Raw genomic sequence first — 13,915 nt, forward strand, 5'->3', positions numbered from 1 at the left:
TCGGTATACAGCTACACTGCAGTAGAGTACTGCACAGAGGAATATGTAGCACGGAGGAAACCATGCGTATAAATGGTGCACAAAATCATAGACTTTTTTTCATCTGAGGCATAGTAGAGAAGTGAACTTGTGGGTGTAGTGGATCTCTTCAGTAAGTGTCTGACAACCAGGAAAGAAAGTACCAGTAAGCATTCTTGTGGGTGGAGAGGGATGCCCACAGGTTGTAATATTGAATCCCATAACTGTATATTTCCTAGTCCTGTATAATTAATGGTCCTCTTCATGTGCAAGAGTTTTTGAGGAGAATCCCTCACCTACATTTACATCTGGAGATACCATCTGAGACATGCCAGCTCTTACTGGTGTTGAGAGAATATTTAGGTTAGTTTCATTGCCTAAAATGTCCATTCCCACCTAAACATACCTGTAAACCAGTGAATCATCCAAGGAACTGTTGTATTGTATCTGGTACATTCGGATCCCAGGGATATGCCTTTCAGATGGCCAGTGAATGACCACAGATGTTGTGGTCAGGTCTGCTGCCACAATCTTCTTGTCTAAATGGTTTTTGGTGTCATTTGCTCCTGATTTGGTGGAAGTTGTGATATCCGAGGAACCAGGGTCTGGCCCTCTAATGTTGCCCGTGTTATTGACTAATAGTGGTAAGGGGACAATAGTGACTGCCACGGCTGCAGTTGTCTCACCAGCTGCATTTGAGGCGATACATGTGAAAACTCCATTATCCTTTAGAGTGGTAATCAAAATATCCAGTGTGCCATTGTTAAATATCACAGCCCTGGTTGTGTTGTGAATCAGTTTCCCATCTGGGCCTATCCAGTGAATTGATGGGTCGGGGTCGCCCACAGCCTTGCACTTCAGGCTTACAGCTTGGCCTTCCATAATAAATGGCTTGCTGGAAAAATTTCGTGTGATCAGGGGACGTTCACAGATGAACTCTTCCTCTTGGATGGACCAAAAGTACTTGTCCATCAGCTGATCTGGTGATGCACAGGTTTCCAAGTCATCCTCCCTGGTCATACGCCGAAGCCATAGCAATTCACAGTTACAGTGTAAAGGATTTCCCCCAAAGCTGATCGCCAGAGAAGATGAGGGGGAGTTCCTGGCACTAGCCAACACTTTGGCCCTCAGGAATAGATTGTCTGGAGGAAGTTTGTGCAGCCTATTGGAGGTCATATCCAGACGGACCAGTTTATGAAGCATTGAAAAAGTCCCTTCCGCAATGTGGTCAATCAAGTTGTGATCCAAAGTGAGAGTATTTAAATTGACCATCTGGCCAATGGCCTCCCATGGGAGAGTCTCCAGGTTATTGTAAGACAAGTCCAAGTCTTCAATTGTGGCCATAAATTCATTGAAAGACCCAGGCTCAATGGTATTGATTTGGTTGTTGCCTAGAATAAGATGCCGTAGGTTCCCAAGCCCTCTGAAGTGCTCATTACGGAGTGAGGCAAGTCGATTGCTGTTCATGTGAAGGGCACGCAGGGCGCGTAGATCAGAAAAAGCAAGGGGCATGATTTGGCTGATTGTGTTCCTTGAAAGGGTGAGGTGGACTAGATTGGTCATATTGACAAAGTCTTTCCTTCTGATAATCGTGATAAAGTTATCAGTCAGCCGGAGCTCAACTGTCCGCCTGTCAATGGCCGGTGGCACAAAGAGAAGCCCGGTTTTGGCACAAAGCATAGTGAGTGTGGGAGATATGTTCTGACAGATGCAGCGGCCAGGGCAATGTTGAGCCTTCACCATAGTGCTGAGCATCACCAGGTAGACAACCAGCTTTTCCATGGTACTGTCACTTCCTGGGCCTGAAAGAAGAAAAACACACTGTTTAAGTTAGTGAACACCACAGATAACATCAGATTACATCAATTGAAAAGCACAGCTGGCAATCAGTTTCAAAACTAGGATGCTAGTTTGATAGCTCGAGCATTACAGTCCTAGATATTGTTTGTAACTTTGCCTGTTGGACCCAGCCCTCTTGTGCAGGAGCTCTAAATTAAGATGGCAAAGTAGCAGTTGTTCTGTGATTTCAAAAGATAAACATATATTAGGCTACTGTTTAGTATATGTATACCATTCCACTTAAGTTTTAGGAAGGTTCTTTAACCCAAACGTTTCTTGCTGGAAGGATTGTTCAGTGGTGGGTATCTCATGGTCCTAGTATATTCTTTAATTCAGGTCCATTTGAAAGCATCTATAGACAATCTTTTTTTGTGATGCACTTTATAGAAGCAAAATAAGTGAATGAATACATTTTGCGATTAGGAATTTGCCTTGGAAGCTAGTCTAATTTGCAGTCTATAATGTGATTATAAGGTTATTCAAAGAAAACTATGTATGGGTTCCATCTGTGCTTACTCTCAAGTTTAGAATAATACTGACTCTCATCTTCATGCAGATTCTGTACTTGCTAGAACTACGGCATGAGCCAGATTGCTGTAAGTAAGTGGCATATGCTGTAAAATCAAGTACTGTTAAGAGAAAGGAGGGGTGGGAGTAAAATGAAAACAAGATTTCTCTCAACCTATTTGAAAAGAGGTTTTGTATTTTGAATGAACATTTTTACAATTAAGGATAGTGAAAATTCTGCAGTGCATGGCATTGTTCCATTGATATCTCCTTGAGGATCCCCCTACATCTGCTTGAGGCTTCCTCTATGTGTTAGCAATGATCTTTCAAGACTACTGAGGCTCCCTCCATATATCCTTGATAGTCTATCATAAATACTTGAGCCTTTTTTCCCCTGTCCTCAATGGTGTATCATATCTCAGAAGTCCCCCCATATGTTCTCAATTATCTACCTATATCTCACAAAGCAGTTTCCAAACATCCTCATGAATCTATCATATCTCATTAAGATTCCCGCCACCTGCTGTCAGTAGATTTCACATATGCTGAGACTCCCTCTATAAGCATTGAATGGTCTCTGAGGCCCACTAAATATCTGCAAGGGCTCCCTTGGCATTTGCCAGGCAATGCCTCAAAATCTTCAGAGCCTTCCTACACATCATTCAGTGCCAATGCTCCCTCTGCATCTTGTAAAGGGACCTTCTACCTACACCTCATGTGATGCTACCTCCACACCTTGTAAAGGATCTTTCTTCATCTTCCTCAGAATCCCTCCATATTTTCCTTTTTTCCTCAAGGGTTGTTACATATCTCTTTCAGCCCCCATAAATACCTTTCCCACAAGATCTCTCTGATGCTGCCTCCTTTTCTTGCTGATGTTCCATTAAGTCTCCCTGAGAGTTCATCAAATTTTCCCAGAGGCTTCCTAGATATTTTGGAAGGTTCCCCACATTTCCCTCTGGAGTTCACCTCACCATGAAGCATTCTCCAAACATAGTCCAAGCATCCACCTGATTTTTTCTGATGCTTCCTTCATTTCCTTCAGAGTTAGATCATGCAGCCATTAGACCTCCACCTCATATCCCAAACTCTCTGCATACCTAGCCTACACTTTCTGCTTATCGACAATAGCCTCTCTCCATTCCATCTCACCCTGATTGAGTGTTCATAAAGAGCTCTGTAAAAGCTCTCGCCACATCTCTCCATTAACCTAGCCTCATATATGTCCCTTTGATGCACCCACATTCACATACTAGCTTCTTTTCTGTCTCTGTCATGAACGTTGATTCACCAAGATGCCATGGATTGCAGAAGTTACATCACACGCTCCTTGACCTTAATGATATCACAGGTAGCATCATATTACCTTTGACTTACATTTTCTCCAGAGGTCATTTCACATGACCTTAACAGTGATGAAATATATATAAGTGACATTGCTGAAGTTCTATAACAAATTGCATGATTAAAGTAACAATACAACACAGATACATTTTAGATACTACCTATATGAGGGTGTTAACATGGCCTTTGAATGTGCTGGTGCATAATGCTGGCCCTGGACTATAGACAGTGAGTGAACTGGCCCTGGACTATAGAGAGTGAGTGAAGTAAGTGTGCCAGACCTATTCTAAAAGAGTTTAATGAGTCCTACCCCTAAGAATGTGTTTTAAAAAGGGATCTACTAGTGCCTCATAAAGCACAACTTTCACATAAATGTGTTGAAAAGCCATAGGCTTTGAAAGGATACTCCTTAAATATTCAAGTACTCAAGTCTTTTAATGGTGTAGCAAGCCAATTAAACCTGGCACTCACTAAGACACGGGTACTAATAGTATGGCCCGCGGGCCGCCAGCGGCCCGGCAAGCCTTCCCTGGCGGCCCGCGGACCTTGCAGACATAGTGCCTGTGCCCTGTGCTTGTCAGCGAACACCGCCGGTTACAGCAGCACGGAGATGTGAGGCCGGGCGATTCTTTTAAAGTCCATTTACTTGTTAATGAGGCTTTGTTGTATTTCACCTCTTCTTAGCGCCCCTGCATCTCCCCTCTGATTGAGTGGAGATGCAGGGGCGCTAAGAAGAGATGAAATACAACAAAGTCTCATTAACAAGTGAATGGTCTTTAAAAGACCTGTGAAGTACTTGGGTGCGGCGGCCGTGTGCGTTCCCTGGAAGCAGTCTCAGCGCGGGGTGAGGTGACAGAGGACAGCAGGGTGAGGTGATGGAGGGCAGCAGGGAGTGAGAGCAGGGGGTGAGGTGACAGTGGGAGGAAGACAGAGTGCGACAGAGGGAGGAAGAGGGAGGGAGAGGAGGAAGACAGGGAGAGGAGGAAGACAGGGAGAGGAGGAAGACAGGGAAAGGGGGGAAGACAGAGAGAGGGAGGGAGAGAGAGAGAGAGAGAGGGAGACAGAGGGAGGGAGAGGGAGGGAGAGGGAGGGAGACAGAGGGAGAACGGAGGAGGGAGGGAGACAGAGGGAGGGAGACAGAGGGAGAGAGCAATAGAGAGAGGGAGGGAGATGGAGAGAGAGAGGGAGGGAGAGGGAGAGAGAGAGGGAGGGGACAGAAAGAAAGGGAGACAAACAGTGAGTGAGGCAGAGGGAGGGAGAGAGAGGGAGGGAGACGGAGAGGAAGGGAGGGAGAGAGGGAGACAGAGAGAGGGAGGGAGAGAGAGGCAGGGAGACAGAGGGAGGGAGGGAGACAGAGGGAGGGAGGGAGACAGAGGGAGGGAGACGGAGACAGAGGGAGGGAGACGGAGACAGAGGGAGGGAGACGGAGACAGAGGGAGGGATAGGGAGGGAGGGAGACAGAGGGAGAGAGGGAGAGGGAGGGAGATGGAGAGAGAGAGAGAGGGAGGGGACAGAGCGAAAGGGAGACAAACAGTGAGTGAGACAGAGGGAGCGAGAGGGAGAGAGAGAGGTAGGGAGACGGAGTGAGAGGGAGACAGAGAGGGAGGGAGACAGAGAGAAAGGGAGACGAACAGTGAGTGAGACAAAGGGAGCGAGAGGGAGACACAGAATGAGTGAGACAGAGTGAGTGAGACAGAGAGGGAGGGAGGGAGAGAGGGAGACAGAGAGAGGGAGGGAGAGAGAGGCAGGGAGACAGAGGGAGGAAGGGAGGACAAACGGAGGGAGGGAGACAGAGGGAGGGAGGGAGACAGAGGGAGGGAGACAGAGGGAGGGAGACGGAGACAGAGGGAGGGAGACGGAGACAGAGGGAGGGATAGGGAGGGAGGGAGACAGAGGGAGAGAGGGAGAGGGAGGGAGATGGAGAGGGAGAGAGGGAGGGGACAGAGCGAAAGGGAGACAAACAGTGAGTGAGACAGAGGGAGCGAGAGGGAGAGAGAGAGGTAGGGAGACGGAGTGAGAGGGAGACAGAGAGGGAGGGAGACAGAGAGAAAGGGAGACGAACAGTGAGTGAGACAAAGGGAGCGAGAGGGAGACACAGAATGAGTGAGACAGAGTGAGTGAGACAGAGAGGGAGGGAGACAGAGAGAAAGGGAGACAAACAGAGTGATGGAGGGAGAGAGAGATAGAGAGAGGGAGGGAGACGGAGACAGAGGGAGGGATAGGGAGGGAGGGAGACAGAGGGAGAGAGGGAGAGGGAGGGAGACGGAGAGAGAGAGGGAGGGGACAGAGCGAAAGGGAGACAAACAGTGAGTGAGACAGAGGGAGCGAGAGGGAGAGAGAGAGGGAGGGAGACGGAGTGAGAGGGAGACAGAGAGTGAGGGAGACAGAGAGAAAGGGAGGCGAACAGTGAGTGAGACAAAGGGAGCGAGAGGGAGACACAGAATGAGTGAGACAGAGTGAGTGAGACAGAGAGGGAGGGAGACAGAGAGAAAGGGAGACAAACAGAGTGATGGAGGGAGAGAGAGATAGAGAGAGGGAGGGAGACTGAGCGAGAGAGAGGGAGAGAGAGAGGGAGGGAAACAGATAGATAGATAGATAGATAGATAGATAGATAGATAGATAGATAGATAGATAGATAGATAGATAGATAGATAGATAGATAGATAGATAGATAGATAGATAGATAGATAGATAGATAGATAGATAGATAGATAGATAGATATGAGTGCATACCGGGTCTGGTGGCTCAGTGGATGAAGGCGTCCGCTGCAGGGGCCTGTGTTCAACATCATGGTCATAGTTTTTCTTTGCTCTAGCCCCGCCCCCTCCCCCACTGGCCCCGCCCCCACCGGTGTGGCCCTCAGCCAGAAACCACACTGTAAATTTGGCCCCCGAGAGAAAGTTTGTGAGTACCCATGCACTAAGAGTTGACCCAATTTTTCCAAAATGTGCTAGGGGTGTTCCCATATGTCAAAAATTGCCTCCATTGTACAAGGGCCAGTAGTTTGTCACAGGGTCTTCTTTGGCAAAATATTGCATACAATATACCAGAGGCAAAATGTTGCAATTAAAGCTAGCCATTTACCATGGGTGACTCTTACATCAAAAATTATCTTTATCACAGGATGTCAGGACCACCATTTTGTCATTGTTGCCGTCCTCATGTGCTACAATTGTCCTCCTTCATGACAATCATTTCTGCAAATGTGCTAGTGCCAGCATTTTGATATGGGTGCCCAATACCAAGAATTTCCTGAACTATTATAGGCCCAGCATTTTCTACAGGTGACCTATATGCCAAGAATTACCTCTAGTATACCAGTACCAAATGTTTACCATTCCGCCAAAATTTACCTCCAGTCTGCCAGTATTTTCTCACTAATGCCTGTCATGCTAATGATTGCCTCCAGTATGCAATCTCCAGTATTTTGCCATGGATCCCTCCATAAGACAAAAATGACCTTCACTATGCCGGCGTAATACCACATTTTCACTCATGCTCACTTACATTCAGTCACTTACTCTAATTCTCACTCACTCATACTCATTTATTATCACTAACATGGACTCACGTATTTATTGTCACTCATGTTCTTACACTTATTCTTACTCTCACTCACCATTTCTCATTCACTCTCACTTATCACTACTCACTGTCACACATTCTCCCTCATTCAAGCTCACTCTCCCTGAAATTCGCTCTTGCTATGACTCAAACACTTCCTCACTCACACTTGCTTGCACTAACTCTTACTCACCCTTCTGCTTTTTTCTCACTCACTGTCTGTCTCACTATTCTCACTCTTGTTGATTCTCACACTCTCTAACACTCCCTCACACTCATGTATTCTCTCTCATTCACTAGCAGTCTCTTAGTGTCACTCAGTATGACTTATTCTGGCTCACTCATAATCACTGACACTCAACCTCATGCATTATCACTCACTGTCACTGACATGACTACTTATGTTCACTCACACACACATTTACACATACACACTTACTCATACATACACACGCTCTCTCTCACTTAAATAAACTCTCACCAGCAAGAATGCACTCAGCACACATTTAAATTCATTTTACTTACCTCAGCTGAAAGCAAAGGTGCCATTCCAACTAATTGTACTCCATTTTGTATTATATTAATAGTGCATCATATATTATTATTCACTATTAGTGTCATACAAAATAGCCAAACAACAAGGAGAGTGGAGCCCTAACCGCAGCCCATAAGGGCGAGCTGCCCCTGTGTTCCTGGTAGTACTTGTCATGGATGCCAAAAAGCAGCGCCAAGGATCTCATGGGGTGCGCAAGAGGTCGCACCTGCAACCCCTGGTGACCCCAAAATAAAGTTCATGTTCTCTAGGAAACTTTCACCACTTGACCTGATGCTCCCTTCAATCAACATGAACCTTCTTCCACTGCCTAAGGGTCTCCGTATATTCCTCAGGGTCACTAAATCTCACCAAAGCGGAGTACACATCTTCCTTAGGATCATTCCACGTCAGCCTCCAATTTCCACGTCCACATTTCCCTGAGTTACTGTCCAGGAAGCTTACTTCATATCTCTCTGGCTGGACTAATCAAAAACTGCTGTCAGAAGTTTCACTTACATTTGCACTAAGATCTCCATCTAGACTTTAGATAACTGGGCTTCAAAAAATATTTGCAGTAAACATACTGTTGAAAAAAATGTAGACTGAAAAGGTTGTTTAAAAAATAATGTATACTGAAAAAATAGAATGAATAAAAGTTGTCGCTACAAAAATGTAAAAATGTTCTGTATTTTACGGCAAAGATAAGTATATCTGGGAGCAGGGTCAAGGGGGCACCCTACTGATAAAATAGATAGGATCATCATTTACATTGAGGTGGTGAAGGCGGCAGAGGACTAGTAAGGAGTTTTTAGGATTCAGGGAATGGTAGCATTAAGCGGTAGTAAGGAGTTGGTAGGGTTAGAGGCTTGGTAACTTTAAGTGGTAGGGAGGGGTTTTTAGGGTACAAATAAGTGTAGTGTCAAAGGTTAGTAAGGGTTTTTTAGGGTTCAGAGAAGGGTAACATAAGAGGTGGTTTGGGTTTTATTTGAGTTCACGGAAAGGTAGTATTGAGGGTTGGTAAGAGTCTTTAGGGTTCATGAATGGTGAGTCTTAAGGGATAGTAAGGGATTTTTAGAGTTCAGGCAAGGGTAGCATTAAGGGGTAGTAACAGGTTTTTAGGGTTCTGGAATGGATGTGTGACAGATTAGTAAGAGTTTTTAGGGTTCAGAAAGGGTTGCATCAAAGGGAAGTAAAGGGTTGATAATAGAGCTGGCTATCTCGAGTTTTCTCGGTAGCCAGCCCATGTTACTCTATGAAGCAGCCCATGTTACTCTATGGTCACAGTAAAACCTTGCTTTACAGGGTTACTGTAGGGATACACATCTATAAACATATATATCCACACCTTTAATATAATGCACTCTACCTCCTGGGTTTAGGACGACAATCTTAAGAGTGACTTACTTACATTAAGGCAGTGGTGTGGTTCTGCAGCACATGGTGCATGCAGAGTCACTCTTGAGCAAACTTTAATATAATGGACATTTTAGGAGTTGTGTTTAGTACTTACAACCCAAAACTGTGACGGCCACTCCTTTAAAAGTTTAAGTGCCAAAATCTGGAATCAACTGCCTTTAAAACAAAGACAGATTCCATGCATTTTATCCTTCTGAAAAGCAAACAAGACACTACACTGCTTACTTGCTATGCATGGTTTATGTGTTCTCTTAGCCTTTTGTTTGTGTGCTTTACAAATAACAAATCACATCAAACAGAATGGACTTAAATGCAGTACCCACACGGTCTTTAGGATTATACCAGATATCTTTGGATGTTTAAAATGTTCCACTGTTTATAAACAACGTGTAATGGAGTATCAGAAGAGTTATAACCCCATTTCCTGAGATGATTTAGAATTGAGCTCTAAAAATTGTCGAAAAAACGTTTATGCATGGAATTGGTTAGTTGTCTGTGCCTGATTACAATTTTTTCATTGGCGTTTGGGAATAACTTTCAGAAACGGGCTTTGAAAACATACTTATACACTATGCTTCTGAAAGCACTTTTGTGCCCCGAAACCTTCCTCCGGATTGTACATGAAAGAAATTTTGGGCCATATTATCAGGATCAGCGTTAAAATTGTCGCTGCTTTAGCGGCAGGAAACTGCCGCTAAAGCGGCAATAATGGGCTTGATAATATGCCCTTCACACCAGAACATGGACTTCTATTGGAATTCACAAGGGCATATTATCAAGCCCATTATCGCCGCTTTAGCGGCAGTTTCCTGCCGCTAAGGCAGCGATAATTTTAACGCTGATCTTGATAATATAGCCCTTTATGTGCAAAGATCCTGGGATAATTTGCCTGAAATCTGTTGTATACAGGGGTTAGAGATTTAACGATTTACATTCAATGTAAGTATACAAGATGAATAGAGAACATATTGCATAGGTAGGATTTGCAAAAATAAAAGTGAGGGTGGCCGTTTGAAGGTGGTCATTCAGTAGATTCAAAAAGCGTGGATTTAATCTGTCTTTTCAGGTCGGATGTAAGGACGAGTGAGCATGAAGATGTAGCAAAATGCAGCAACAACATTTACTTTAGTTACATATTTCGTTTTCGTTTATTGGAGCACTTAATAGAGGTCACCCTAGCCTAAACAGAAACAGAGAGCTGTACCTTTAACCAAACTAGGGCACCTTAGCCTAAGCAGAAACAGAGAGCTGTACCTTTAACCATACTAGGTCACCCTAGCCTAAACAGAAACAGAGAGCTGTACCTTTAACCAAACTAGGTCACCCTAGCCTAAACAGAAACAGAGAGCTGTACCTTTAACCAAACTAGGTCACCCTAGCCTAAACAGAAACAGAGAGCTGTACCTTTAACCAAACTAGGTCACCATAGCATAAAAAGAAACAGAGAGCTGTACCTTTAACCAAACTAGGTCACCCTAGCCTAAACAGAAACAGAGAGCTGTACATTTAACCAAACTATGCATTGGGCCTTCATCAACCATTCTTTGAAGATATGTGCCTTAGGTGCCCTTTCAAAAGGTATGGAGTAAGGGAGATGATCTCATGTCCTCAGACGCAGAGCTCTACAGCCTTGGAGGTGCTGTTAGAAAATGTTGGTCATCGGGATTTGAAACAACAAATGACTCTTCTCTTTGAGCAGGCTCCTCCTGCGATGGTACATTGTTCCATGTGGTAAACATGTTGGTGGATGAAGGTAGCCGTATGCACCATGCAAATGATTTAGATAACTACTCAGGCCCAAGGTACAAGCAATAGGGATCAGTCTGCTGATTGGAGACATGCTCCAATCAAAGTGACTACCTTTGTTATGAAACAGTGGGATCTTTTAGCCTGAACCCCTCCCGCCACCATCCACAATCCTGGACGGGTGTGGCATTCCAAGCTGTTGACACAAAGAGTAGACATTTTTCCCTAAATCATCATAACGTGAAGTGCATTGGAAGAGATAAAAATAGTGATGGGTGGTCCACGATGTCTTACCAGAATTGTTAGCAGTCAACACTTATGGTTTATCCAAATACAGTATCTTAAAGCTGAGGTCTATATTTGAAAAAACATACATCATTGTTAACATTCGTCACTGAAGTTTTATCCACAGATAAATCCTTTGGAAAAATGTGAACGAGAAAATAGGATCTTTTCATGAACATACACTAAAGCTGTGTGTCAGCAAAATGTATCCCAGAGCGACTTGAGTTTCCTATCTAGGGAGCTATGCCTGAGAACCTTTAGAAGTCTTCAGTGCATGGATGCACCTGCAGGCAATGAAGTCACCACAGTAAGAAAAAAAGAGAAGGCACCAGTCATGATATGGACCCCGAAGGAATGAAAAGAAATGACAAATAAGGCTCACCAGCCACTCAACCTACTGTCACACCTGCTTTTGACGAAGACCTTATACAATCTATGGTTTCCAAACCTACTTTCTCCTCTGCACACATTCCGTAGAGTTTCAAATGGCTGTATATTGCTTCTGCCAAACAACATCTTTTTGCTCAATCTATGGTCAGACCTTTCCATTGTAATGACAATTTGTTCTTAAACCTACCCGCATTCCACCTTTATGGCTTGACCTCGCGTCTAGCTTCTCTTTAGTACTGAGAAATGCTTGACTCTTGTGGATTATACACGCCCTCGACCGAACTAAATTCTTCTGCCAAGTCCCCATACAGTGGAACCTCATTTTCTTCTTTATGTAAAGAAGGATCTATTCAGGAGAAGGATCTGCTTTAATGTATCAATACATCTTCATTTGAGGAGAAACAACAAGCTGTTCTTTTCACCCCGGGATCCATTCTATGGTGCGGAAGACAATCACACCACACCACTCTTCGAAAGCTGCGGTCTATTTCTAACTAATTAGCCTGAAGGATAACTCACTTAGCGAAAGGAGCTATGGAAATCTCTCTCCCAGTGGCGCGGTCACAGATTCCCCCTCGCGAGCATGAAGGTGAAAGATCAGGCGCCAATAGAGTTACTGACGTCACATTAAATCATTCCAATTTGCCTGTTTCTTAACGTTTCTTTATTTAAGGCAACATCAGTATCAGCTGTCAAAGAAAAGGCACACTACATGCCTTCCATAGGGCATATTAACTTCTCCCAAACCAACGCTCATAAAGCATCATTCGCAGCTGCAGCCTCGAGGCTAAAATTGCTCATTAATCTAATCCACAATGCAGACGTTCTCTTACCCTCTCTAGTTTCTCCATATATTATATACCTAAATATGTGTTTCTCCCGCTCTCTTTTTCTCTCAATATATATATATATATATATATATTTATATATATATATATATATATACATTTTATATATATACATATACATTATATATGTACAAACATATATATACACATATGTATATACATACATAAACATATGTATATATGTATGCATATGCACACATAAAATATAAACATATGAGATATAAAGAGATAATGCTATAGATATATAGTATATATTTGAGTGTTTTAATGCACCACATGCAGTGATATAAACATTAATATGTCACAACAAACTGTCAAAAGTGCAAAATATTTTGCGGGTCCAATGAAATATGGCTCTCATAATATCAGCTCCCAAACCACATGGCAGAGCTTTACCGTTGTTAGGCCTATAGATGTTTCTGATGATGGAGGACGAACTCACGTGGTAGGCTTATATAAATTATGCAGCAAGAAAAGGCAAATTGTGTACATTATGCATCACATTCTCCGGCAGTATTAGAAAGAACAGCTAGAAATAACATTTGTACCTGGAATCTGCAAATTATACAAAACGTTAGGAAGCAAATACAGTAAACCTATAGCTATGCACTATAATATCGAAATACATCATTTCACTGGCCCTGGTAATTGTCCATTGTTTCATCAACAGTACATTCATGAAAGGTAAACAAAAGGAAACATTGTAATTTCAATCATTGCACATTGTTAGGTGCATCTTGAAGAGAACTGCTTCAACAATACAACCCTTCAACAGAGAGAGAGTGAGTTATTTACCAATGATGATATTTCTACGCTACGATAATGCTACATTCTTAAGTACTTAGTTAAGTATTGTTCTCTTCTTTCTTCCTTCGCACAATCAACTAGTATATTCCAGCATTTACTAGTTTCAAATAGTCAAATCTCATTAGCTGTTTTAGAAAACGCATTTTTAATATATATATATATAAACATTTATGTATATATTTGCTATATATATATAAAAACATGGGCGACATGTTTATTATGGTCCCCTATTTCCAAATATGTTACATCATGGGCAGTATGTATATTGTGGTGCTCCATCTTCATCTTGGTGTTCTAGCCACTTTTACAAACACCACGGTCATCGTGTTTGTGCTTCATGACATCATTAGAACCTCTTGACAAAATGGCTCTCGTATTTTTACGAGCGTTATCACTCCTTTGCCTGTATGATCAGTACTATGAATAGATTTCAAACCAATCGTATGATACTAAATATTTGGTTCGACGATGTAATTTTCATTTGTGTTACGACTTGTACATTTGTAAATAGGTTGATATTCGGCATAGTCTTACAAAGGAGATCTGGCAATCATGTGAAAGTGATTGCCAAAGGCCGATACACGGCGAGATTATTTGATTTTGATTTTGAATGGC

The 13,915-nt window shown here is 43.2% G+C and overlaps 1 protein-coding gene across 3 annotated transcripts in view; it reads right to left on the reverse strand.

Annotated features, from left to right (window-relative positions):
- LRFN1 (leucine rich repeat and fibronectin type III domain containing 1) overlaps nucleotides 1-13,915 on the reverse strand; it is a 708,919-nt gene that overhangs the window by 38,504 nt on the left and 656,500 nt on the right. For all 3 annotated transcript variants that reach the window (XM_085624962.1, XM_085624961.1, XM_085624960.1), the window contains one exon: nucleotides 425-1,820. In XM_085624962.1, the coding sequence (XP_085481088.1) occupies nucleotides 425-1,800 (1,376 nt within the window). In that variant the 5' untranslated portion in view covers nucleotides 1,801-1,820. The remainder of the gene's footprint in view (nucleotides 1-424; nucleotides 1,821-13,915) is intronic.

The sequence above is a fragment of the Triturus cristatus genome, chromosome 9, assembly GCF_964204655.1.
Source record: "Triturus cristatus chromosome 9, aTriCri1.1, whole genome shotgun sequence".
Lineage (NCBI taxonomy): Eukaryota > Metazoa > Chordata > Amphibia > Caudata > Salamandridae > Triturus > Triturus cristatus.